At 41.7% G+C, this 27,284-nt stretch overlaps 3 protein-coding genes and 1 non-coding gene across 4 annotated transcripts; all 4 read right to left on the bottom strand.

The window, feature by feature from the left end:
• Positions 1–955: 955 nt before the first annotated feature.
• On the bottom strand, positions 956–4,353 carry LOC144186398 (uncharacterized). Its single transcript, XM_077710545.1, has 3 exons — positions 3,933–4,353; positions 2,520–3,355; positions 956–1,857 (listed from the first exon to the last, which is right to left on the bottom strand). Exons 1-3 carry the CDS (start codon positions 4,111–4,113, stop codon positions 1,642–1,644), a joined length of 1,233 nt encoding a protein of 410 aa, XP_077566671.1. The 5' UTR covers positions 4,114–4,353; the 3' UTR covers positions 956–1,641.
• Positions 4,354–5,020: 667 nt separating this feature from the next.
• Positions 5,021–6,911, bottom strand: rps13 (ribosomal protein S13). The gene is made up of 6 exons (XM_077710546.1): positions 6,792–6,911; positions 6,331–6,379; positions 5,930–6,008; positions 5,536–5,705; positions 5,350–5,450; positions 5,021–5,095 (listed from the first exon to the last, which is right to left on the bottom strand). The coding sequence occupies exons 1-6, from the start codon at positions 6,812–6,814 to the stop codon at positions 5,062–5,064; spliced, it is 456 nt and encodes a 151-aa protein (XP_077566672.1). The 5' UTR covers positions 6,815–6,911; the 3' UTR covers positions 5,021–5,061.
• LOC144193461 (small nucleolar RNA SNORA19) lies at positions 5,173–5,304 on the bottom strand. The gene has a single exon (XR_013325772.1). It is a non-coding gene; the product is annotated as a small nucleolar RNA SNORA19 (small nucleolar RNA).
• A 424-nt stretch (positions 6,912–7,335) lies between the features above and the next one.
• On the bottom strand, positions 7,336–27,034 carry pik3c2a (phosphatidylinositol-4-phosphate 3-kinase, catalytic subunit type 2 alpha). Its single transcript, XM_077736698.1, has 33 exons — positions 26,892–27,034; positions 22,784–24,006; positions 19,775–19,866; positions 19,468–19,628; positions 17,672–17,792; positions 17,418–17,529; positions 17,184–17,263; positions 16,943–17,006; positions 16,686–16,832; positions 16,574–16,607; positions 16,204–16,429; positions 14,984–15,106; positions 14,722–14,889; positions 14,530–14,641; positions 14,166–14,308; positions 13,361–13,552; positions 13,190–13,283; positions 13,015–13,109; positions 12,665–12,845; positions 12,083–12,187; positions 11,907–11,999; positions 11,607–11,736; positions 11,383–11,519; positions 11,123–11,292; positions 10,871–11,027; positions 10,524–10,633; positions 10,103–10,310; positions 9,911–10,035; positions 9,493–9,610; positions 9,335–9,416; positions 9,113–9,219; positions 8,904–9,029; positions 7,336–8,716 (listed from the first exon to the last, which is right to left on the bottom strand). Exons 2-33 carry the CDS (start codon positions 23,933–23,935, stop codon positions 8,534–8,536), a joined length of 5,148 nt encoding a protein of 1,715 aa, XP_077592824.1. The 5' UTR covers positions 23,936–24,006; positions 26,892–27,034; the 3' UTR covers positions 7,336–8,533.
• Positions 27,035–27,284: the final 250 nt, after the last annotated feature.

The raw sequence follows: 27,284 nt of genomic DNA, 5'->3' as shown, positions 1-27,284 counted from the left end.
CCAGAAAGGTTGTACCAAACCGTAACTGACAGTCTTCTTTTGAATTTTCAGGCACATTTTCTTGCAGAAAAAGAAAAAATCCACAAATTTTTAGATTTTATTCCATAAAGAAAATGTGCCTTGCTATTTATTTTAATGTGGCTTCCCTTTGAGAAAGCCTGGCATGCCGCATGCCTGTTATTGCATCATCGGCTAATTGCCACCCTGGAGGTTGATCTAGAGAGGATAATATCATCTTCATCACCTTCATCTTCTCCTACTAGTGCATGACCAGCACGTCTCTCATCATCCACATGTGCTGCAATCACCTGCAATCCTTTCCACGCCGCCTCCGGTTGCCAAGCAACCGAGAGGAGGCAAAATGGAAAGTGCTGCTGACATTGAATTTGCACTGATGATTAGAATACAACACATCAACATATGACCAATGAGGAACCCAGGAAACATGTTAACTTAATTAATTGGGACAGGCTACCTGCATCAGCAACGCCAATTAGCAATGTGTGTGTGTGTGATGCTAATTGTTTGCACCCCCAGGGATGTCATTTCATCATACAGTGTGTTGTCTTACAATGGTGTTACAACAGAAAAGAAGAACAGCCTTCTGGGGAAAAAAGAACAACAGCAACAAGCACACCTATCTTTGCATCATACTTCAAATTGTGGAGAATGTTTTTTGTTTGGAACCTATTTTTTTTGCTGGTTAGTATGTCTTTTTCTCTGATGCAAATATTGACATTTGTCAAATTATTATATGGGAGGGAATTGTGAATCATGATTGCTATGAATCAGGTAAATTGCTTCCACTAGAAATACTAATTTACAACAAATACACTTACAACTATTGATGGGATAAAACATCCAATTGTTAAATAGAATAGCAGCAATCACTTGCTGTCAGCCAAAGTACATCTATCACCATTTCTAGCACAACAGAACAAAATAAAAATTCAAATTGGACAGATTTCATTGTTTATTCTCTTTTGATGTTCATTTTTTTACAACTAGTCAAAAACCATCTAAATAGAAATACACATCAGAGTCACAGCAGGGTCTACTTGTGTTAAGAAAAATATAAAACAGCATAAGAAAATAAGAAACAACCAACCAGAGTTGCAATATTTGAGGAAACAAAAAATGTACACCACAAGATAGATACATTCAAAAACTCAACCTTTTTCCGTGGCATCTACTTGAGCTGCTGTACATTCATTTCAAACAACAAACACCACTTGTATGACTTTCTTAGTAGGTCCAAATGCAAGGCAACATCATCTACAGTGAGTTTACATGGCAAAGTGTCAGTCAGTGCAGTGTTAAGTCCTATGAACAATTCATGAAAAACATTTTTGAGGTACAATGTTTTAAATAAAGATAAATAAAAATAACTAGATACCCACTAACTGATGAAAAAAGTCCTAACTAGGGATTTTCCAATCACATATTTTTGCACCAGAGTTGGAGTCGCCTGATTCCATTCGATCAATGGCAGCTAATGAGTCAATACCTAAAAATGTACACCGTTAGAATAAAAAACCCAATTCCGGATCATCTGAAAATGACCCAATCTGGCGCAATTTCTGATACATTCCAAGCCAATTTCTGATTGGGGACATCCCTAGCCCCCCTCCTACAAAAGAATCATCCAGTGTCCAATCGGGTGTCCACATATTGGCGCATCTTGGCCCGGTGCGTGGCTTCCAAGCAGTACCCAATGGCTCGCTCCACCTCGCCAACGCGCCGACCAAAGCGTTCGCGATCCCGGGCCATCTCCTCCCAGGGTCCTTTTCGTGTGGCAGCGGAGGCAAAGCGCCACGCCCACATGACGTGGACCTCCACCACCGGAGAGAAGCGGACCTTGAACGAGAAGAGATGACGACGCGTTAATCTATGCAAGTGGCCATTTTAAATTTACACAGCAATATACAGATATCCTTTTTGGATCTGTGATGCAAGCCATCCGGGGGACTTTGCAACAATTCTCAGCTGACTCACCAGAGTCATGTGAACAGTCAGCATGACAACAACCCAGCAGAAAAAACAAGCCATGACGAACACGTAGGGTACCAAATAGGAACGGAGCGCCGCTAAAAAATAGATTAGGTCTGATATCACTGTGTGTAATATTCTCTGTCGGTTTTGAACTGAGAGGCAAATTTGGCAGCACATTCAAAATGGTATCCTTAAAAGGTGAAGTGAAATGTTATCAAGGCTTGAAATTAATTTAATGTCACACCACCTAGATAACGACGACCCGTATTTATACCAGATATATTAATTGATTTTCTGTACCCCTTTATCCTCACAAGGGTCGCAGGGGTGCTGGAGACTATCCCAGCCAACTTTGGCTGGTAAGCACATGCATATAAATACATTTACACACATAGATAGCTGACCAATGTAAATGTTTTCTTTTTTTTCTCTAAGACAAACACCTGTTGCTCTTGTCCCAAAAATAGTAATGAAGTCAGTTATTTTGAGAAACCGCATGTCAAGAATGCATTTATGCCATCGCATACCTTTTTCAGTGCCTGTTCTCCACTTCCGTTAGGTGATTGGCGTCTTTGGGCAGGTCTTTTCCATGGCACACGTATGACCTCTTGAGAGTCAAGTCTGGAAGGCCAGGTCTTTTTCTTGAGAACTTTAGTACATTTAGCAGGAGTGACTTTTGGAGGGCATGGGACATGTTGAGGCTGTTGATCACTAAAAGGAGCCTGGAAGTTGAGTGGATGGTAAGGGTCGTTTTTCTTTTCAAGGCTGCTCCACAATCCCTCTTCGTCATCGGAGGCGGCAAAGTTGACGTTGCTAGGCGCCGAGATGGGTTTTGGCGCGTTGCTAATGGTGCAGGCGGAAAAGCACATGGGGTTGTAAGGGTCGTCCGGCCTGGAAAAGAGCTCTAGGAGGCGTTCGCTCTCTTCCAGGTCGGCAGATGATACATCAGAGCTGGACCAGCTGATGTCGCTGTCAGATCTCTTGACCCACATCTTCAGGCCGGACATCTCCTCGCCATTGATCTTCGAGGACGGGCCGTAAGGGTCGTCCCACGTGTCCCGTATGAAGTCGGTGCTGTCGCCGTCCTCCTCCTTGAACAACACCTCTGTGGAAAAAGCGGGGAAGATGTTCCAGTCGCTCCGGAAGCCCACGTACACGCCGTCGTCAGGACCCAGGCCCGACAGCAGCGCCTCGGCCGTAGCCTTGCCGCCGTCCGACAGGTCGTCGGGATGGCCCGCCATGTCAGCATCGCCCTCAATCAGCGAGGAGAAGAGAAAGGACTGAGTCTGGCCACCGTGTGGGATGTGCTGACCAATCTCCTCTGTGATCCCAAAGTAAACTTCAAATCGAAACATCTGGAAAACTGATTTAAAGGAGAAATAATGCAAAGAGTTAAACTGGTACAAAAATGGAGAACAACTGGCATCATGGACTAGACTACCAAATTAAAACTTGAATGTTTATTTTTTGAGTATTTTTGTACAGATGCAGACTGTCCTTGCATCAATTTCTTTGGTAAAGTACCTTGCCTTGAATGTTGAATTCATCCTGTGAGCAACCTCAGCTCAATTCATTCATATCAAATAAACATTCCATATTGAAACTAACAACAAAAAAGCAGCAGTCATTTTATTATTTAAAATATCTTACAGGAAAGAGGAATTACTATCTGTAAGATTCAAAGGTCTGGGCGTGTCCTATTGAGTGACGCAATATGCTGATCTCTATAAAAAGTCAGAATCGACCAAAGATTTTAGTTTCGACCGAAGTCCAAAATGAGTAATAAAACACTTAAAAATGAGTGAAGATGCTCAAAAAAATGTTTAGGTGAAATCAGACACAATGAAATAACAAATATAACCACATAAATCTATATTTTAAACTGATTAAGCCTGTATGTATACATCTTTTTAAATCAAAACTTAACGTTTGCCTCTTACCAGACAAGAAGGTGCAGTAGATGACCCGAACCAGAAGCCAGAGGCGCTCACACAGAACCACCAACATCTGCTTGGTCCAAGGCAAAAGTGCCATTCCTCGGCTGCCGAATCGCTCCATGGCAGCCGGAGCAGTGTTGGTTGTTGTTGTTACTGTCCGCTGACAAGTCATCGCTGTAGACATTTTGGCCGACACGGGAAACAAAAAGGTCTTATCACGTATTCTGGTACTCTTCGTTGAAAACCAGCTGACACCACGTCGAAGACAGGTAAATGTCACTAAGCTGATGTTTCTTCATCTTCTGCCGAAGCGGATCCATGTTTCTTTGAGTTTATCGTTGTCAGGCTTCCCCAAGTAGTAGCGTCTCCATTTTGTTGGTTATTTAACTTGTACCTTGTAGTAATCGTGACTGACCGTGTCGCGCCGCTCGCTCTCTTTAATAAACAGAGATGACGTTAGGCTAAGCTCTGATTGGTCACAGTGACTGTCACTCAGCACGGGTAATGCCGCGCCCCCATTTTGTGCCAAGCGGTTATTCTGATTGGATAAAGCGACTGTTTTAGTGTAAACACTCTTGGAGTACGTCAATGACGCACGGAAGATCGCGCAATTTCCGGAAAACCGGGGAAGTTTTTTATTTATTTATAGAAAAGCGAATTAGCAGGTGAAAACGCCTAAGTCGTAATTGTAAACATTTAATAACCAACGTAATGTTAGCAGATATAGAGCACATTATCCATACTCTTATCCAGGAAACAGAATCTGTTACAACAGTACCATAATACTTGTACTACACTACCCCAAAAGTGCCTTTTGTTTGGCATTTGTTATTTGAATAGCCAAGTCAACCATGACCATCGTTTATTACTGCACTGACAAATTATTAATAAAGTTAGATGTCCAAGATTAAAATCTGAATAATGCCTTGATAGAAAGTATGTCAAGATCACACCATTCCTACTAGCCGTACATACTCACAATTTATTATTATTTGCCTTAATTGCCATTAACGGGGATAGACATTTAATCCATTTGAAAACCTTGCCAAAATTGATTTGTTGCCGTGAAAACAAGAAACAAACAAGGGAACTTCTCATTCAAACTTTCATTTATTTGGAAAAAAAGAACCTTTTATGCCACCAGAGCAGAAGCTGTAGAAGACTCGCTGTGAACAGAAACAAAAAATAACATTAGAAAATACGTATTCAGCAGAGCAATTCCAATGGCATTGAGATGAACAATTGGTGTGTGAAGGGGACTGGCAGTGGCAACACTAACAAGCTGCACTGTTAATTTACCTCCAAGTTTTTCTCTTGCACAACAGAAATATCACAACTCTCAAGATGAGGGAGAGCAGGACAATGAATTGTGCCTTGATAACCAGAATAAAAATAAAGACAAGGGAGATTGAGTACGTACTACTTCCAGTTGGGGGCCAGTACTCTCTTGGTCTTATAGTAGCGAGCCAGCCTGTGGATTCTGCTCTCGGTGAGAATCAGACGGAACTTTGCGTCCTTATCCTGCACGCCGATAAGCAGATGTTGGGTTAGGTGGCGTTGTAAAAAAATAAAGACTTAACAGCAGAGCTTTTCTTTTATATATAACCTTTCTGTTTCTCTCCAGATGCTTCCTGATGGCCACGGCCTTCTTGATGAGGTGGTACAAGTCCTCGTGCAGGTCAGGCGCCAGACCCTTGGACTTGAGGATCCTCAGGATCTTGTTGCCGGTGACGAAACGGACCTGAGCCACACCGTGGGAGTCCCTCAGTATCACACCTTAAAAGAAACACACACACATTTGACACAACAATCTGGGTTGGATTTTCTGGATGATTTGTTTTTCAGATGACATGATTGATCGTGATAAAAACAACAACAACAATGGACGCATTATAGAACTGAAATAGCCAAGCAGTTGTAAATAAGTGCCCAGTAAATGGTTAATAACATTGTTTTTTGAAGATTTACTCTGGCTAAAAAGCATTTTACAATTGACATACCAATTTGAGAGGGGGTCAGGCCTTTTTTGGCCAGCTTGAAAATCTGCTCTTTGACATCATCAGCTGTCAGCTTCAGCCACTGAAAAAGGCCAGAAATACATGTTCAAACCAAAATACACTTGTTTTGTTATCCTTTGTCATTTCTACTCAAAATGTTCAATAGGGTGTCATTTTCATATTTGTTTATTTCTAGGATCAAACATGTTCCCTACAACAGACATCAGTCAATATCTTGTAACTCCACTAAAAATGTTTGCTCTTGCATTAGTCAGTCCATTGAAGCTATACATACAAGTGATGCAGTTGCAAATGGATTTCCCTCTGTATAAGACAATCTATTTTTTGAGGCGCAGGAATAGGGTTGATTAACTATTTTAAAGGATATTGTGCAGAATACTTACAGTTGGGACACTGCGTCTGTAAGGTAGAGCTGACTGGGACAAGCCCTTTCTGTAGAAAAGGAAACAAAATAAAATTGCTGTTAATGTAGTGTAACATTGGTTAGCGCTGTAATGAGTTTAGCGTTGTTAACGGAATAACAACACATTCTCAACATACAAATCACCATTTAACACATTAGTGTGGTATCACGTTTAAAAAGTCATTTGTATGGCTCAAACGCTGTAAAGCGTAGCGTTTAAAATCGTCCAGTTTCACGTAGGCATTGGCTAACGACAGCTAGCGCAAACTAGCAGACATCCAACACACCGTCGACTTAATCGTTTTATCAGCTTCTTATACCCATTTTAAGTCTTCAACCAGGGATATTACTGCTCTTTGTGCACTTGGATTCATTTTTATGCCCCCGTAGGCAACCTTCGACGGCAAAAACGCAACTTAAAAGGCGAAAAAGGACATTTACCCGGGAGCGTGCATGCGACCCATGATGGCGGTAGAGGAAGAGAGGCCTCACACGAGACACAAGATGGAGCTCTGCGCTTGCGCCGGATATGACACAGTGACGCACGCATGACGCAGTTGGACTCTGCGCTTGCTTGCTCTTCGGACAACGTTCCCTAAAAGTTCTATTTAAATCTCTACAGGAAAAAAAGCCTAACAGTTTATTTTAAAAAATGGTGTTGATACACTAAAAAAGTGTATCACTTTATATGACTCTTATTTAACTGACTGTAACAATCTCCCAGTCAAAACTTATTGGACGGCAAATATATAATTTTAATTTATTCTTATATTATAAACAATCACAACTTTTCTATATGCAAAACAAAACGGGGAATAACAAGAAAAATCTTGCAAAAATAATAAATAATACAAAAAAAGCGAAAACCATCATGTGAGGTCTTACACCTTTTCATCCTAAAAGTAAAATGTATTGATTGCAACAAGAGATATATTATAATGTAATGTAAGCAATCTTTTTAACATCAGAGGAAGAGAGAGACAAATTCACATTTCAAAAACATTTTAATTTTCTTTAGGATTACAGTCCACACACTGATCAATTGAGGAGGAAGTTACAAGTCACCAATTACAAATAAATAACTGGCCATGTCATCAGTGATGCTTGCTTTATACAGATAGTAGTAACGTGAACTGAGGTGGTTATAATATTCATTTAAGCAAATGTTGCATTGTTTTTTTTTTTTTATGGTCAATCAGTCATATGTGAACATGCTTACAGGGGGGAAAAACAGTCACCAACCTTTAAGTTTATCTTTTTTTTTTCTCCAAAATTTGCATGTGAGTAAAAGTGCAATCGGGAGACACCCGGAACAATCCAAATGAGTGTGTGCATGAATGGATGCAAACTCCCTTAAAAGTGTGCTCTTATTATTAATACCAGCTAATGTGCATTTAGTAGAAGCCCATCTTTAATCAAAAAACAACCCCCAAAATTCATTGGCCATTCCAGAGATTTTTTTTTTAGCCTGGTTCCTAAAACTAAATCTGACAATAAGGCCACATTGAAAAAGAGAATGTATCATCGTGAAGGCACACGCGAGTTGGATTTTGCTGGGCCTCTTGGAGTTAAATTGGCACATTTCCAGAAGGATGCTAAATAGTTTTATACATGGAATATTTTGATTTACTTCAACCCTCTACTTTGTGGAGGATTCCTGTAATTTCTTATATGGAATTTGGTTGGCCAAACTATACTCAGAATTGTTACCAGAAAAACAGCAAACCCTAAATTTTTAGGTCAGATGAGTTCTAATATCAGCTATTATATAAAAAGTATCTGTGGTAAACATTTTGCCGTTCATTACCTTGAAAGTTCTGTGTCAAATTATCTCGAGTATCTGCAGTCAAAGCAGTAAACTTAACATTTTCATGTTGAATCTTATAGTTCATTACCTGGAACCTGTTTGTATCAAACTACCTAACATGTCTGCAGTAAAAGCAGCAAACTGTGAAAGCCCCTAAGAAAGGAGAACATGTAAAAAACCCTTTTGTTTCTAGTCCTTAAAAAATAAACGTGTCTATCTCTCTATATATTTATATTTACTCGTGTAAGTGAGCAGTTTTGGTCCTCTAATATCAAAATGTACAAAATATTACAGCTCATTGTTAAAGGTGTGAAGGAGGGGGGGGGGTGCGATTGTTTTGTCACTGAAACAATCAAGGTGGCTTTTTTTGTTTTGTTTAGAAGTAGGGCACGTCTGTCAGTTTGTACCATTTGACCGTCTCCTTGCCCAGGTCGAAATCTTTAAGGCGCAGAGTAATGCCACCCAAGAAATAGTTCTCACGCAAGGACTCGGCACTCAGCACACTGAGTTGAAGCTCGCGTAGGCCCAAGGTCTCCTTGCTGTAGCCGCTGTACACCAACTGAGGAGAAAGGTCTGTGTTTTAATACATTCTAATGTGATGGATTTAAAAAAAATAAAAAACAATGTGCATGGTACAATTGTTGTGCCTATTGGCTAATGAGCCTCTTTGTTTTTGTGAAATTATTTTTTTCCTCCTTAGTGCTGAAAAAGTCATTTTTGCATCGAAACTCAATAACTTTTCTAACCATTTCGTTAAATGTCGGGTTCCTGGTTTTCCTGGAGATCTTGGTCTTCCGCTTGGAGGTCTTGTGTGGATCAGGGAGGAGGTACGTTTTCACATACGGGTTGGGATCCGTTCCTTCTTCAGACACCTTGAAATGGAAAACACGAACAATATGGCTTCAGAAAGAAAGGAATGTGAGCAAACCGATGACTGAATGTTTGGACTGTTTACCAGATCTCTGATGTGCATGACCATTATGAAGAGTGTGCTGTTCCTGTATGAGACGGACAATTTCACTTCCCCTTCCACACGGCCTGCTGTAGGACTCAATGGGGGCTCTGCAAGAGTCACAACACAGTGAGAAGGTAAAACTTCTCAGCATAATTAAAACGTTTTTTGACAGTACTCATAGAATGTACTTGTGAAAACAAATTGATAAATATGCCTGTTTACCCGGAGCTTTTGTGGCTGCCTCCAAACTTTCTGTTTTGTCATCCCGTGCCACTGGATGAAAGAAGGTGTAGATCAGGTCGCACTACAAGAGAAACAAGTTAGATGGCAATGATAGAGTGACATTTAGGGTGTGTGTGTGTGTGTGTGTGTGTTTGTACCTGTGTAACCTCAGTCGAGCTCCTCATCAGATTATGGATATAGTTGTTCAGCTCCAGCTTCCTCTTTGCAGCCACCTCCTTGATGTGAGTGCGGCCGAGCACCATTTTACTTGGAAAACTAGAGAGAAAAAATCACTGATATAAACAACCAATTGACTCGTGCTTTGGCTGCATTCTAAACTTTCTCCACAAGAGGGAGCTCGTTAGGTTTCTACTCAGCAATTCCCCTAAAGAAATTATGTGCACTCAATCAATGCCTTTACTAATAGTTCATCATTAATGGTTATTATTTTTTTTCTTTGACAAGGTGATTTCTCTTCAGGTAAACTAGCTTTAACGTCAAAACTGGCAAACTTATCAATGTCATTTCTAAGTGAATCCAATTTTATAAAGAGTAATAAGCATAGGGGGAGACTACCTTGGCAGCCTCCACAAAGGGAAGATGATTGTGAGTTTGTTGTGGAGCTCCTGAAACTCATCAAACGTCCGGAAGACAAACTGGGGCTCATTGTGGCCTTCCCTGAGCAGCCTCACCACGTACGTCTGGAACCGAAAGGGTTTGGAGTAACAATTAGTCAAAGATACATGTGTATATGAAAGAAAAACATACATAATGCTTATCAGGGTTGTATCTTTTCTGGAAAGAGAAGATGGACGCAGAGAGGATTCGGCCATCCTGCTTCAAGGTGTACGTCTTGGGCGAGAAGGACAGGATGGGTTCGTCGTTGGCTGGCAAACCAGAGAAGCGGAGCTGGGCCAGATTGTGGATGAAGAAGTTGAACTTTGTGGCCACACTACCCAGGCTGGACTCGATCAGTCTACAGTGATGTCATAAATTTGTCAATAAACTTGAAACCAAAACGCAGAACTTGCAGCCTGACCTTAACCAACAGTGGCCCATCAAAATAGATTTTTTATGCTTGCCTATATTTGTTACTAATTGGTGGATTTTATATGTATTATTTAGGCTGGATTTACACTGCACATTCTAGTTGTGATTAGTCGATTGCAATGGTCACCAGTTGGCATACCTGGTGAAAAATATTGTTGCCTCTGCATCCGTATTGTGTGGCTGCAACGCGTCAAAAACATACTTCAGGTCCTGAGAGCCAGTCAGCTCAGGCAGCCCCGATGACGTCATCTGAAACAAGATAAGATAATATTCATCATCCATCATTTTGTACAATTTCACCTGGAAGGAGGAAGGACAGTGTATAGTTTTTTTAAAGCACAAAATAAAAAGTAGGAGGCAAGTAGGAGATTTTTGTGGGAGAGAAAAAAGTATACACAACCAACGATTTAAGAATTCAAATGGACCTATATTTTCTATACACTGCAGATTGATGCATGCAGAGAAGTGTAATATTTGAGTGTTCACCAGTGACAGCAGGTTGAGGAAAAGGCCGGAGTGCTTGCGAATGAGGTTGTAGGCCTGGCAGCAAAGGTCGACGAACAACTGGAAGCGACTGGTGGGACGCTCTCCACCGTTAATAACATAAGCCATGTCAGAAGTCAGCACGAATGGTGCTCGGTCCCTGTAGGCAGGCAAAACAAAACAGGAAAAAATCATTCAGAAGTCCAAAACAAGTTGACAATTTCATCCAGAAAAGGTTTTTCCATTTACTGTCACCTTTTGAAGCTGCCAAACATCTGGGCATGGCCGAGGAACTTGCCAAAGTCGATATGGAACATGTGTCCCGTGGAGCGCAGCATGATGTTGTCGTTGTGCCGGTCGCAGATTCCCAGCACGTAAGTGGCCACGCAACAGCCCGCGCAGGAGTAGATGAAGTTCTCGGATGCCTTCGGAGTGGGACGATGGAAAAATACAAAATCATTACGTTACATCAAAAAACATTACCTCCCTCCAATTTTTTCCTTAATATATGGTACCTTCTCGTACTCATCCTCGGCAGGATTGTACTTGCGGAGCCACTCGGCCAGCGGTTTGTCCTTAAATGACCCGGTGACCCCATACTCCACTTGGATCTTTCTCAGGGTGTCAGAGGATGGCACCAGCTCCACCATACCTGCCAACAACACCAAAACTTTTAATGTTTTTAAAGGCCTTAAACATGAATTTCAACTGCTAGCCATGTGACTTGAGTTTTTCGAACCTTTGTCCTTGCCCGTGGAGATGCATTTGAAGTTAACAATACGCAAGTCCAGTCCCTCTTGCAGCCAGATGCGGTCCATGATGCGAATCATCTGCAGGGCCAGCATGTCCTGCCTCAGGTCTTCTCCAACCTAACATAATTATCAAATAAGTAAAGATGGCTTTAGACTTGGTTCGAGCACCAGTTTTATTGCACACCTAAAAGGAATATGGCTGCTTTTCGATGTTATATATATATTTTCAAAACTTAGAAAATGTCATTCTTAATGTTTCATTTTTTCAAATCGTCTGAGTGTCTTACCTTGAACATAACATTGATCTCCTCCCCAAGTGGATCGGCATTCACCAGAGCCAGCTTGAGAGGAACAGCATTGGAGTTGAAGAACGAGCAGGCCTGCCCAGACAAAATAAGTTTTAACTTTATTTTACACTGCAGCAATCCTTCAAAAAAGAAAGAAAAAAATCTCTGTATCTTACTTTGACATTGAGTTCCTTGGCAACCAGACTGGGGAAAAGGGGAAGGCGGCAGCTACTTCTCTGGAAAAAGTTCTGAACATTTTCAAGGCCCTCTAGAAGAGCCACCTGAACACACAACAACCTACAGATTAGCCACATGTAATATTGGGAACAACATTTCTAAGAGAGAAATCCAATAGAATATACCCTTGAAGGTAAAAAAAACAAAAAAAAACAACGACATTTGTTGTAATGCGCAGAATTAATGAAGACTAACTTAAAATTACATTGAAATGAATGAAAAATAGAAATATACTGTTGTTATGGCCATAGTAAATCATTGCCTAGCATTGACACATAGACGTTTAAGTTATTTAAACTGAGAGGACATGGTGCGAATGCTTATGTTTCAGTGCAATTTGACACCAGTAGATGTCCAATTCATTTTGACTGGAAAGACTAGCATACTTGCACCCAGCCTCTCCCAGTGGGAATGGATTGGACGTCTGGGGCCATAAATGGCAGACAATGAGGCCCCTTTAAAGGATGAATTAAATTCTACATGTAGCACTGTCTTATGGATAGGTACAAAGACATACATACCTGTCTTGTGGACCCACTAGCCTGTCTGACCCTCTCCGCCACGGCTCCAAGCAACGTGACCAGCTGCGTTTGTTTCTCCAGCTCAGCTCGCAGCTTGGCCCCGCAGAGGCACAGCAGGGCCCCAAGCACACGATCGTAACGCCGCCCCAGAGGCGCATCCTGCACAGCGTCCTTGAGCAGCCTGACAACGGCACAGTTAATAAGAGACGTTAAGAATTCGTCGTTTAAAATGGGAGACCGAGCATGGTTGTTGATTTTGGCGGAGAGAGACTTTGCTGCATCATTCTAAAGCATGCGTATAATGTAATAAGTCTACTTGCTGTTTATATGCATGTGTGCAATGAGCTCACCAATAGAGGTAGTGCGCAATGTTGATGTTTCCGAGCGCCCTGGAAAGCAGCAGCGTGACGAGGGCACTCTTGAGGTGACATTCGAACTTTAAAGCCTGTGAGAATGGGGACAACCAAAGGAAATGAGATGTAAACTGGTTAAGTCAAACTAAGTGACGTGTGCCAATAGGTGTACCTGCACCAACTGTGGTAAGTAGTCAGTCAGCTCGTCATCAGTACTCTCCTCAACCCAGCTGACAGCCACTCGTCTCACTTCAGTGTCAGCGAACCTGCACATAAAAATTTGATGACCTCACTCAAATACACACACACACACACAAAGTAAAATTTGCAAAACTGTACATACTTGGAATCGAGCAGTTCCAGCGCAGTGACCGGTGGCAACGGGGCCCAGGAGTGTAGCAGCGAGTGGACGTGAGCCATGCTGGCCCAGTCCCAGCTGGGCGCACTGGCCAGAACCTTGGGCAGGCTACTGGGGTGATCCCTCCGGCAATGGAGTCGGTGGTCCCAGAGAAGTTGGTGGTCAGCCCGCTTCAGCCTGCAGAATGAGTGCCAATAATTAGGGACTGCATTACTAGTATTGATAATTGAGCTAAAACTCACATTTGGAGATTTTTCAGATTGAAATGAGTTATGTGGGTGGTTGCCTTGTCTAAATTCTCTGGTTTGGAGGCCATTGTTACTTTTCCTCAAACGCCCCTTCAATTTAGTTCTGGTGCAGCGCTTAGGTGACACAAAGCCCTGTTCTACTGGCTGACCTCTCTGTATAAACTTCATGCTGTTCTCAAGGGATCAGGCCAGTGACAAAAGAGGGCACAGACAAAAGCCTTGTGCCCACATGGGCCAGAGGAACGGATGGGAATGAAATGGTCCTGGGTGGCTGAGGCAGATAAACTCTGTGTTTGAGTTCAAGTCGTCTGCGTTGGCAGCAGGGAGTAGATTTGTCTTGGTCTGCCTCACTTAATAGACACGAAATACCAATGTGTGCAAGACTGTAAACATCTCAGATTTTGAAATAGCTAAACCAGTAGCGTGTGAACTACTGTTCTGTGGTTACTATACTGTAGCTTACTTAAGTGTTGAGGGTCTTTCCGTTATAGTTTTTGCAGTTTTTTTAAAGCTGCTGTTTTGTTAAGCTGTATTTTTTTTACCCAAAATTAGAAGCCCGGCTGCATATTTTCTCCAGTTTGCGTCGGAGGTCAGGGTCAAGCTCCTCAATTGGGTTGGGCTCTGGAGTGGAGTCTTCCTGAGGTCCCACATACAAAACATCCAGCGTAGAGTTGGGAAAGTCAACCTGTCGGAAGCGCAATGAAGTTATTTAGAAGCTGCATTCAAGTGGACACGTTAGCTATGTTATTGTATCATCCAGAAAACACTGAGGAGACTAATTATTAATGAGGCAAAAGTGCATACATTTACTGCATTTGTACTTTATATGTTAACATTGCAATTATTATTTTGTCATTCAATTGTTTTATTTACTAGTTTTATGAATGATGTCTCTATCTTACTAACCTGCAACACAATTCTCTCTGTAGGCATCTTTTTGCGGCCCCCTGCTGAGCCAGCAGCGGGTCCCTGTACCGACGTCCACAAACACAAGAGGCGGGTGCTCCTGGCAAGAACCCTGTGAAGCACGCCCACTCTCAGATCAGCTTTGTATGCACATTTCAGACTTTAATTGTGACACAAATCTATTTCAAGTACCGTCTAAAGTCAAACAGTGGCATTGACACTTTGCCCAGCATTTCCGGGGCCTTCCTCTGCTTGTTGGAGTCGGGGGAGCCCCCAGCATTCTGGTTGAGCACACCATACAGAGTCAGGCCAAGAACAGATTCTAGCGGGAGGACTGCCACAGCAATGGGGAAGTTGATCCTAAAACAAACGGATGAGGAGGACATTGTCTTCGTCAAGGAGGGGAATGACTTTTAAACAAAGAGAATACAAGGTAGTACTATGTATCACTTACAGCTCATCCCATTTGATGTGGTAGAAATAGCTCTTATAAGTGCCCACTCGTTTAGATTGCACTGGTTTGAAGAGGTTCTTGCCATTGTGGGTGAGAGAACACACCAGGAAGTATTTCTCATAGCTGTAAAGGGGAAGAAAAATAGACACATTTTGTAGCGTATCACACTTAACCCACTATTTGCAGTCAATGATAATGGCAACACCTACGTACTAAAAGACCTGTAAATTTACTCAAAGGTTACTTTTGTTCTTCTTTGTCATCTTTGAGTGCCCACACATACACCTGAGAACAAGTCTAATTTTAACATGTGGGTGTTATAACTAGTAGAGTTCAATTTTAGTATGCTTTGGTCCCCATTTAATCACACACTTGAGAATGACTTTTGAATCATATCTCAGAAATGCTGCAAATAGACACATTGAGCACAATATTATGTTCACACTCAAGAAAAAAGGAACCAGTTGAGATAAAATGGGACGACTCAACAGTGTTTCAAACACATTATGTGAACATTTGCGCTCAATGCCATCTGTGTTATCGACTGTCTGTTTCCCGGGCCTTCCCTGTGGCTGTACCAGATGGATGACACACAGGCCAAATCCGCACGCAACGTGAAGTCAAAAAGAGAGTATCATACGACAAAAATGTCAGGATACATTCATGTGGAAGGATAAACACAGCAATGATGTTTGCGACGGTCTTAAAATAGAGCTGGGCACAGACCATGCAGAAGCTGGTTAGGAAAATTGCTACTGAGTGAGGAGATGGCAAAGAAAATGTCTGCATAATGGTTGAGGAAAAAACTGGGTTAGTTTAGTTAATGGTGGGAAAGGAAAAGGCCTCAAGTTTAATCAGATTTCTATTCTATATATGCCGTGACATCACTATAAAGCCAATGGATGATAGAAAAAAAATACAATCACTTGGACTTTTATCAAACTTGCAGATTTTGCAGTGAAAAAAAGTTCTGATTCTGGTTATGGATGAACAACAAAGATTTGGGAATGGAAAATTTCTCCATGTTGTTCCAGGCTCTCAGGAATGCATACAAGAGAGATAAAGCCAGGTTGAAATTGGACACCGCCATGGAAAAACAAGCTGTAGAGATCAACATTAGAGCTGTTTGTTAAAGTGTGTGTGCTTTGAAGAATTAAGAGAGTCAATTGTTATAGCTATATTGTACTGAATTCATAAAGAAATTTTGCATTGGCGTTTACCTGCTGACCCAGTTGGCCGGGATGCCATGTAGGGCAAAGAGGGTGAATTGGAGGTGGTCCGTGGTTCCGGATGCTTCTTTGTTGCTCCGCTGTTCCTTCAATGTTTCTTCATTGAGCGAGGTCATGGAGGTGGAAGGCGCACAAAAAGAGCGAAGGTAGAGCTTGGCAAGGTCGTACACAGCCTGGGTGAGCTGAGCCATGCTCTCTTCCACTGGACTGGTAAAACCTAATGAGTCAAAAATTGATTCCTTGATATTGCATACAAACATTGAATTCATTTAAACTTTGTAGGACCTTAGCAGACATCTGAACAACAGTGAGCCACTATGAAATTATAATGAACAAAACAGACAATGAGGATGGTACTTACTATTTGCTGCCTGTCCAGATGACTGGGAATCCAGCTGCAAGATAAGGCAAGTTAATTTTTTAAGGGGCATGTACACATAAAGAACTGCCATGTGTGTGCTTTTAGAACCCACCTTTGGCGAGCGTGTCCTGGGCAAGTTGACGGAGTGTCGCAGCCGTTTGATGGCTTCGGCGACGGCTTGCGTCTCCACCTCGTCCAGCGCGCAGCACAGGTTTTTTACCGTCTGCACTACCCGGTCCACAGTCTTGTACTGGTTGCTCTGAAATTCAGAGAAAGGTGTGTGTTGTATTGAGTGTAAAAACACAGATGACGACCATGAGCTTTTTTTTGGGGGAAAATGAGTTCCCATTAGCATAATTGTAGCGGTACCTCATTTTGTAAGCAGATGCTGACTTGGTTGTGATAACCTTCCAGGTAGTCAATCAGACCTTGTCTGGAGACAGAAAGACAAAGAAAAAGGTGAACTTGTCTCTATATAGTGTAAGCTTCCAGGATGCTGTTGCCCTTTCATCCAAGAAATTCAAGCTTGGGTGATTTCTGACACTATTATCCTCGATTCAAAGCATTCCCAGTCTGAAGTCATGCTCTTACACCTCTAGACACTTCTTACCTAGTGGCGGTCTCTTTAAACGGTCGCTCCACATAGCTCAGGTGTTTTTCCAAATTTATGGAGGCATTGTCATCATCCAACTGAGATAGAAATAAAAAGTATAGGAAAGCTTAATGACTTGATCATGGAAAAAACAGACGACTGAGCAGAATCCCCAGGGTAAAAATAAAGATGAATGGAGGTGCTGGGAGTGAGGTTAAAGGAGACATTTCATTGGAGATGGAAATGACTTACAGTGCGAGCCAAGTCCCGTCTCATGGTGGAGTGTGAGAGTAACTGTAATGTGATCTCATTCTCCCACTTCCTGCAGTTCTGGACGTACTCATGACTGCCCAGGCTGTGTTTACTGTGGTGCAACACAACACAGATGCAATGTTACGCTAAGCATAACAATGAATGGGCTAATAAGTAGGAAGGGAAATTGAATGATGCCGGGTGACAATAGCCATTGACATTGAAGTGTCAATTATTGGGGGAAAAAAGCTCACTTCTGCAGCACTTCTTCCCGGCCACACACTTTGAGCAGGTAACTGGAGAAGTCCACCTGGTCCAGGTCGTCATGGACCCAACAGAGTGTCTGACTGATCAGAAGCTCCACTGGAGAGTTCACTGTAATGTGGAAAAGAGCGACTGATAAACAGATGGGAAATGAAAACGCAACAGGAAAGGAAATGAAAATGGAAATGAACTGTTTTAGGACATTCGGTGTATCAGCAATAGAAGTGGGGGAAGTAGGCGAAACAATGTTTACTACATGTGTGTTGGTGGGGAACTATTGTTAATAATAACAAAACTAGTTTGAGCCAAGAAATTTGAAATTTTAAACGTGCATTACTGCCACCAAGAAGACAAAGGAACAGAATCTGTCTTTATCTTAAATTACAGTAATTAAGTGAAGCGATAGGCATGTTTTGGGTGTTTGTCATGCCTTGGTGGAGCCCTCAGTCTCACTTTCATATTGGAATGCACAAGGAAATCCAGGAGATTTCCCGCTGGATAGATTCATGTCCACCATGTTTTTGTAGTTATGAAGGGCATTTTGGTAGTTTTTGTAATGGATTACTTGTTGTACCATGTATGTGGACATAAAGATATGATGTGTGAATGTATACTTATCCTTCTAACAATATAATGGACATTAAAAGGGCTCGTATTCCAAACCAAACCTGTTCTCAGTTCAATACAAATACAAAAGGAGTGTGTTGTTGACAGGGATTAGTGGCATAGGCTGTGATCTAGGTAACACAAAGGTTTATTTTGGTAAGTTAGCTTTTTTTAAAGTGACTGTTAGCGAACAGATCCAAAGATAGATAACTCTACCCCAAAAGAAGTGTGGTAGTAAGCGAGACGTTAAGAGATGGAGACCACCCTGGATCCAGTAATAACAGCCCTCCACCCATCAAAGGAATGGAGGCTATTTTTTTCAGAACAGAATTGCAGTTGAAAGGGTGGTAAGTTCTATCGTACCACTCTTCAGCATAGTGTACCACCTCCATTTTATATTGCAGGTATATTTTCAAACATGCTGGTGGAAGGAAAGCAGGCAAGCTCTTGACTTCAGCCTGGAGGTCCCATACGAAGGTGTTTATAGGCACAATGGTGTCCATAGATTGGTTCACAAAGAATTGATAGGTGTATGTAACAATAGAAGGTGAGGACCACACTCACAGGGCCAGTTATATCCTAGTATGTTTTTGCAGTTACGATGTGCTTTGAAAAGTGCAGGATTCATCACAAATAGGGAAAACAAAGTGAGTCAGCATATCTAAATGCAGAGCCAGTTCCATAGACATTGAAAAGTTAAGAAAGCAAGAAATGTGTGAAATGAGAACAGAACACAGAGGACGACGAAGAGAAGTTGGGAAGCTGGGAAAGTACTATTTGGGAAATTGGGAGGAAGTAAGCTTATACAATTAGCCAACAAAGAGTAGGTAAGTCAGCCAAATGCAACAAATGACCTCCATCGAATTTAGACACAAAAGAGGGTAATGACAGAAGTGTGTGAGAGGCCAACCGGTATCAGCTCACCGCAGGAAGAAACCAAAAGGCCTTGAGATCAGGCAAAAACATAGCTGTTTCCAACTGGGGATACATTTATACACGAGTCACATGATGTATTTCCCACGGGATAGTGGGAGGTCAGTGGGGCCTTATTATCAGTAAGCACTCTCTCTTAAAGGCATAGGGATTTTTGTTTTGTTTACCAAAACATAATAAAGTTAAATATCACCTAAAAGCAAATATGAATATGAAATGTTTTTGACCCTAGATGAACACCACGTACCGTCACAGGTAAAGGTCACGGGTTGCTGGGACTCTGAGATTTCAATGGACACCTTCACGGAGCAGCTGGTGTCGCCTTTGGCGTCCCCCTGGGAAATGACGGGGCTGCGGATGTATCCCGGGTTGATGGCCATATTGTTGTGAGGGAATTTGGACCTCAGGCTGTAAGAAGCGACCCAAAGGGACAGTGGTGACTCACAAAAGATGACACTTTAGACCTCTAACACAAAATCACTGTCACTGTTTATAGTTTTACTTTAATATTCCATTGCCAATTAGGACTCACTGATTCTATCTCGATATTATACCTTGCAACTTCTTTACAGAACGCCACCACCTCCAGGTTCTGAGCGTCTTCTTCCTCCAAGGCATCATTCTTCACCAGACCTTTACCCTTTCCCTTGTCATAGACACATAGAGTGAAGAAATTAGAAACACAAATGCATATACTTTAACTTCAGGAATGGTAATTGTACATTTCCAACCATGGAATACCTCATGTGAGGAGAGGCCTTATTTATTTTAATCACCATCATTGTAAATAATGAGCATGACCCAATTTTCCACATCTAAATGTTCTAGCTAAAGGTAAATGGCAAAAAAATATTTAAAATAGTGGAAACAGAAATGCCTCACTGGGTCATACAGGGTTTCAGAAGTGCTTACGGGAAGCCAGGAAACAGTTCCTCACAATCACGCAAGCACTTGTAATATTAGTTACATACTGCCAGGATATCTGTAACACTTTGTGCTATTTTACAGGACTCTTGACTGAAGGAAGGGACGTCCTGTGGCACAGGAAATGCAGAGGACAAGAATCCCAGCTTTGCAAAAGTGCTCAATCATGGCTTTTGTAGAATTTGACTCTGGAAGGGCGAGAGAGGAGAAGGAGGAGGTGGTGATAGAATATTGAGAAGAAAAGAAATGGGAAGGAGGGAAAGAGGTCTGAAGAAATGTTTGGAATGTGGATGTAATCGTCGTTTCCTCCCATTTAAGACGTCTGACTGTTTGAACACACCAAGCCACTTGTCCGAGAGTATGTCAGTCACAATAAAACTAAAAAAAAACTTCCTGAAATGGTTTCACATTAGGTCATCCAGTTCCCAGTATCCTTTGAAAGCGAGCTCAATGTGTCATAACTTTTCTTTGGATCGTAGCTAAAGAAAGACAAGTTGAAAATACAGACTGAAGTTAAAAAAAAATCTTGCCTAGCCCTGGCAGTAAAGTTCTACACACATTTTTAGTAGGTTAATGTGAGTTCCTACAGAGGGCAGCAAGTGTGAAGCTGCATAAGCTCGATCTTAATGTGGGCTGAGCTGATTTCGTGACATAACATCAGGAGATGTCAGGAATCTCTGCAAGTCACTTGGGGAGATTGATGGTGGACCTGGGTCTCTCGCAAAGGCAGACCAGTGACACATATTCTAACCACCATTGCTATGGCACTGCTGGGAAGACAAGTTTCACAAGTTGTCCTGTTTTTTTAGCGCCATATTCTAAGCAAAAACAAACAGGGTGAATCAAACAAACAACGTACAGTGAGACACGGCCTTCTTTGTTCTGCACTCGTGATTCCCACTTTGACTAAAAAGCCTTTGCTCCCTTTTATTTTTTGTGATGTGTCATGGTGATACTGGACAGCGTGAGAAAGACAACCATGAGGAGGCAATCACATTATGACAATGAAAAATATAGTATTAAATACATCTATCCTATTTCCAGCTACTGTACATGGTCAATCCTTTGTTGGATATCATTCAAAATTAATAAAGCTGGTGCTCTAACAGGTCCATAGTGAGCAAGACTTGAGCAGTCGTCAGATCGATACGCTAAGTGCTTCTTGCAAGCAGTCCTTTTAAATCAGACAAGCAGGAGAACTCCAAACAAATAAGCTTCCTCTTTTGATCAGGAAATGAACATAGAGTGCAATTTTGCTGTTTAGTGACAGACTTAAACAATATTTAAAAAAATGAGGTTTACATCCCTGCACAGCAAAGGCGGGAATCAACTATGCTGCAATGTAAGTTCATTTAGAGCATTAAATAAAAGATCAAGAGTCTGGCGGTTGGGTCTATTTTAGTTCAGACTGTTCAGTGTATTTGGGAACTCGGCAAGGGAAACAACACTCATTGAATTTGAAGTGAAATTGCCTGAGGAGATAAAGATCAGAAATAAGACAGACAGGCAAGTGGGAACATGCCGACTCTGTCTGTGATAAGCAAAACGCTTCAGTGTGTTCGTGGTATGTTCCAAATGTTTGCTGACACATCGGGGAGCTGCAGTGTCCGAGGCACTTAAGCATTATCACACACTATACAATCTTAAAAGCAAGTGACATTTTTTGGATGCTTGTTTTCATTACAGGTATGAGAATTTTTTTACAGCTAAAAAAACAGGTTTGCGTGTATACTGTATTACAGAAGGTAATGTTTGGCAAGCAATTTCCACCTTCATGTGAAGTGTGAGAGTCATAAAAATAGGGAGGCACCTGCATGCAAGCTTAGGTGTGCAGTATATAAAATGACTAACCTCTGCCTTGTTTTTTTAAAACAACATCATAAAATGTTGATTAAATCTAATCATGCAATTGCATGCCACATTGCTTTTAAAAAGCAAACATTCTGAAAAATATGCAGATTTTTGGGATTTGGATAAAGCCACAAACAATACTAACACAAAAGTATGTGAAGGTGGCCTTTTCAGAGACAAGTCCTTTTTCATCAACATATTGGGATTTGGAAATGCCTCTTTAGTGGCTCAGCCAAGAACAAGTCTAAATTGCCCCCAAACAACATAAGGGAGGTTATTAGATATTTAGGGTAAAATGAAAAATGGATAGAGAAACTGCATAAACAGTTACTCACTAACAGTTGCCCATCGCAGTCTTGAGGCAATGTTCTAAATATTCCTTGCAAAACCTCAGCTCACTTGTGCTTGGGGAAAAAAACATAGATTGGAAAATAAGTAAAGAGAATGTAATTGGTATAGTAGTAAGGCTGAGTGACCAACGTTGGTATACCACGGCGGCTGCTTTTTCACTTCAACTGTAATGATACTGATCCAATATTTGGGTCATGGATGGGCTAGAACCTTTACCAACCAATTAGAAGCACATTTTATACTGCACAGTACCAATTTGGCTTTTTTTCCTCTTGGTTTGGAGTTTGAGAAACTGTGAAAAATATACAGATTCCAATGCGCAAGTCAGAATGAGATACACTGATAAACGTATATTTTACTATGGAACTCCTGCGCTCACACGAGTAGTTATGTACAGTTGAAAATAGTTTTCTCCAGCCTGGGCGAGGTGTGCTTACCTGACTGTTTGCTTTATGTTGTGAAGACGTTTCCAGGGTGTTGAGCGAATGGCTCCTAGTGACAGCAGCCCCAGTGGACGCTCTCCTAACTTGCGATCGGGCCGACCCTGATGCAAGCGGGGGGCTTTTACAACTTTTGCCTTCGGTTTCCAGCACCGCGTCCCATGGATCCCGTGCAGAAAGCCCCTGAGCCACCTCCGGACCATCTTCCGGCGGCGTGCTCGGTTCATCACTGTCGGCTTTGCGCTTAGTCAGCGGGTCGAGATCCAGCCACTCAAAGCGACTGATGCATGCGGATTCCGTAGCCGCTGGTTGCTGGGTCACTGGGTTGGGTGCTAGAGAGGCAGAACATGTGGAATCTGTGTCTGTCCAGGCCGACTTGCCGTTCTTCAAGTACTCCGAGGTGCTGGCAATCTTATCAAAGAGCTTTGCCATCTCGGGGTCCACCGTCGGCGGCGGTGGGAACACCATAGTGCTGGTGGCGGCAGGTTGGATGGGAGTGAAAGCTAAGAATGGTGACTGCTGAGAAGGTAGCGCCATGTAGGGTGATATGGTTGGAGTGAAGCCATTCTGAAATGTTGCTGTCTTAGCAAACGCAGTGGAAGGGAACAGCGGTGCTGGTTGATGAGTGGGCGTAGACCCAGTGGAGCTCGAAGGAGTGGACAGGATGGGTGTCCATTGAGAACCTTGGAAAGGGGATGAGCTACATGAATGGCCACCAGGGTAGGAGGCGCTGAGGTTAAAGCCCAGCAGCGATGAAGGACGACATAGTTTGCTGTTGGCCCCAAAATTTTCATCTAGTAGGAGCTTTTCTAACTCCTCATTGGTCAGCTTGTCAACATCGATGTCACTGAACCTATTGGCCTCTGGCGGTTTCTTGATCTCAGGAAACACAATGAGGTCCTTTTCTGGTCTTTTGGTGGCGGGCGAACGTTGGGAAGCAACAGAAGCGGCGGTAACTTTAGCGGACTTGGATTTGTTTGACTTGGGAGAGGACGCCCCAGTGGAAGATGAGGAAAGAGTGTGCCTTTTGTCCCTCTGGAGCTTTGCTAAAGCCTCCTCCTCCATGCGGAGTGCTTCCTCTTTGCCCACAAGCCCCTTTGGCTGGGGGACATCCAGATTAAACCCATTACCTCTAGATATCTGGGCCATGGTGTCAACTGGGAGGGGCCACGAGCATGACGCCTTTTCACATTGGGACTGCAACTCAAAGCCTCATATGCCTGCAAAGGAGAGATACAATTAAAGTGTGTACACTTACACATAGGTGTAACTACTATGTTGTTTTTGCTTTAATATGTTATCAATTATTTCAATACTCTTTGAGATGAAATGCAAATGTACTAAACTAAAACGTTCAAAATAACCAAACCGTTATTGCATGGTCATTCTTACACATATGACTAGCGGGATTACACTTTAGATTAACATAATCAATTTGTCAACAGGCATGCCAATTGTTAAAGCAGACATATTTTGCATTTTTTTCTGAGCATAACCTATTTTGATGCGACCCCAGTGATCGCTGCTGCGTCCCTTCTACTGATGATTACAGCTTTTTTGAACCATGGTTTGGTTGAGCTCAGAGTTGTGACCAATAAAGCAGCTGAACTAACTTCCTACAAACATTTACATAAGGGGTTTTCTTTTCACAATGACGCCTCATTTTCAGTTGATGTTTACAGAGAGCTAAGAAAATTGGGTTTGGTAAGTGTGTATAGTGGGTAGTCATGTTGTTTGTTTTCCTTAAAAAAGAAATTGAATTTCTTAGCAAATTAATCGTAATATTTTATCATTTTACACCCATCGGAATGGGACATGGTTAGTAAACAACTAAACAACTTCCCTGACCAATTCAACCACATATTGTTGTTAACAAATGAGAGTGTGCACTCCTGAAAGCTGCCATTCATCTCGTCACCACAGGGTTGAGTGAGTTCCTCCTCACACTATGCACTCCTGAGCAATACCCCCTTCCCCCACCACTGCCCTCCCATTGTGGCGGAGGAGGCTAGGACCGGAGCTTGCCTAACACCATTGTGCGGTTCAAGAATTTGGCATGCTAAGCAACCTGAGGGGTCTCTCGCTCAGACTCACTCTCACACTCCCTCAATGCCTCTGGCTGGCCCTCGCACTCAAGTTTATGTTATCAGCTGTGTGAACACAGGCGGGCAGTGAAAATAAGTAAAAATAAACCAAAGAAATAAGTGAGTCATCATAATTCGGCTTTGGCCTCAAAACCAAAGTCACTGAACACTGGGGAAATCCAATGCCATTAAATGAAATAACCCTAGGCTCTAAAGTTCGACTGTGGAACCTAGATCATGTATTGTTTATGTATTAAATGAATCAACAACTCCTATCCAATTTCATTTTCACGACGTCAAAAAGTATTTTGATTCTGTGTTTAAAACGGATGCCCCGCCCACTACCATCAGCCAGTTCTGTATTTTTGTCCAAGTTGCCACAGATTGCATAAACAAAGGTTGCTTTCTTTTCTGATTGAAAGGCTATATTGGTATGATAACACAGCATGATTCTCCATTGTAAATTGCTTATCCAGGAACCTGAAAGGAAGAAATGTGCTCATCCATATTTTAATCCATTTTGCATTACCATTTTTGGCCACGACTTTTACATATTGCTCCTTTAAAAACAACATTGGGGCCGCCGGTCACTGTGCTGTTTAAGTATTCACGAGCCAGGCAAGGATGATCACTAGAGTGGAAACAAATGGGGAATGCAAGCAGAGGTCACAGAAAAAAAAAGTCTTGGAAGCTCTTGGTTCATTCACTTCCTCCATGAATTGACAAAACCACACAAGTGTTGATTTTACCAGTCTTGCTTTCCAATCCACGTTTAAACTGCCTAGTAGTCTGCTGGCTCAAAGTGCAAGGAGAACATCTTAAAAATGGAAAATATGTAACTGGGGCAAAGACTTGAGAATTTATGACAAAAACAAGACACGTAAGGAAAGCAAAGTCAAAACAATTGCTTGACTAAACAGAAAAACTACACTAGTACTCCTGAAACCTTTGACCAGAAAACACAAAATATTTTTTATGCTTCTGTTTATGACCTAAACACATCTGAAAAGCAAGCAGGGTTCATTGTGAGGTTCAATTCGGATGGGCAAACTCTTCAAGATGATGCAGTGAAACATTGTGATATGCTGGTAATGAGTAGCAGAAGATAGTTAGTATTGGTAAGATACAATATGTATTTATAGAATTATAATAAATACTATGGTAAAGTGCAACACAGTGATTTATTTAAGAAAATCACTAACAGTAAAGCAGTAAGTCACATTATATATTCATTTGTATTTGCATTATATGACAACATTTGGGGAATACTTATGAACTCTTACAAAAGACAATTTTAAACATGTTTATTATAGATCGGGAGGGTTGTCAACTATTTATTGGGATTTTATTTTTGCAGCAAATTATGGTTCCTTGTTAAGAAAAATATTAGACCAAAATAATTTTAAGTTAACATTATTTTCATTCTGAGGATTTGGCAGTGTCAAAGGTTGCTGATAGTGCATTAATTTCACAAATCAGACATAATAATTACTGATCATTTTAAAAGTGGACGAAAGCTAGTTTGGCAGGTAGACCATCAGCAACTGTTGAGTCTGATATAGATCATTTTTGTACAAATTTCTAACTTGTGAACGAGCAGTAAGCATAATGGCAATAAAAACAAAACAAGTTCAGCAGTCCACTTTTAATAAGCCGGTGATCATTTCGAATGTCAACACTCAAACTTCTAACTTAAGTTGACTGCTAAGTTAGCCGCTAACTAAATAAAGAAGAAAAAACACATTCGATTGCTATACAAGCACACGGTAACTGCATTTAAACGTCGATCCTGTTAAAACAACGGAGTGATTAACCTAGGTTTTAACCCTGTTTTTTTAAGTAGTACCGAATCAAGCGCTTCGGTCCCACAACAAGGAAGAAAAGAAGCATTTTTTTGTCAAACGGGAAGCAACCGATTTCGATCTGGACAAGGCACCGCGGATTCGAAACGACGACTAAGTCATTTAAAAAGTTTTGGCACAGAGACATTTTAAGTAAGCGGGGAAATATCACTTTCTCACCTTTTATCGGTGTGCTGTTTGGAGCCATTTTTTGTCCCACAGCTGCATTTTTTTCCATCTACTTTGCACGGGGAAGACGTCAGTTCCTGTGGAGGTTGGACGACAGGCTTTTGGGGGGGTTGGACTAGAAGTTTGGGGAGAGGGAAAAGGCGACACCGTGTGGACAATTTAAAACTAACGTTTGACCGACAGATCTAGAATTGTTTAATTATCATTTCGGGTATTTTGTTTTATCTGGGTACAATATAATATATGTTTGCCGCTAAAACAACACGTACATGTATATATTGAATCATTATTGAATGAGAATTATAGTCTATCATCTTAAAATGTAAATAAAACGATTAACTCATTCGAAATTGTCAGTAAATTGACTCCGCCCTCTCGGTGGTT

Source organism: Stigmatopora nigra, chromosome 2 (genome assembly GCF_051989575.1).
Source record: "Stigmatopora nigra isolate UIUO_SnigA chromosome 2, RoL_Snig_1.1, whole genome shotgun sequence".
NCBI lineage: Eukaryota > Metazoa > Chordata > Actinopteri > Syngnathiformes > Syngnathidae > Stigmatopora > Stigmatopora nigra.
Note: the sequence above shows the minus strand (reverse complement) of the source record. Positions and strands in the feature narration are given on the sequence as shown.

Excerpts from the sequence above, each read along its gene's own strand:
- LOC144186398 (XM_077710545.1), bottom strand. The coding sequence starts at position 4,113 with ATGTCTACAGCGATGACTTGTCAGCGGACAGTAACAACAACAACCAAC. Across the intron at positions 3,356-3,932 it reads CTACTGCACCTTCTTGTCTG|TTTTCCAGATGTTTCGATTT; the intron begins GTAAGAGGCAAA and ends CCTTTAAATCAG. Across the intron at positions 1,858-2,519 it reads GAGAACAGGCACTGAAAAAG|GTCCGCTTCTCTCCGGTGGT; the intron begins GTATGCGATGGC and ends TTCTCGTTCAAG.
- rps13 (XM_077710546.1), bottom strand. The coding sequence starts at position 6,814 with ATGGGTCGCATGCACGCTCCCGG. Across the intron at positions 6,380-6,791 it reads GGTCGCATGCACGCTCCCGG|AAAGGGCTTGTCCCAGTCAG; the intron begins GTAAATGTCCTT and ends CCTTTTCTACAG. Across the intron at positions 6,009-6,330 it reads ACAGACGCAGTGTCCCAACT|TGGCTGAAGCTGACAGCTGA; the intron begins GTAAGTATTCTG and ends GGCCTTTTTCAG.
- pik3c2a (XM_077736698.1), bottom strand. The coding sequence starts at position 23,935 with ATGGCCCAGATATCTAGAGGTAATGGGTTTAATCTGGATGTCCCCCAG. Across the intron at positions 11,520-11,606 it reads CTCCACGGGCAAGGACAAAG|GTATGGTGGAGCTGGTGCCA; the intron begins GTTCGAAAAACT and ends TGTTGTTGGCAG. Across the intron at positions 10,634-10,870 it reads TCCTCAACCTGCTGTCACTG|ATGACGTCATCGGGGCTGCC; the intron begins GTGAACACTCAA and ends ATCTTGTTTCAG.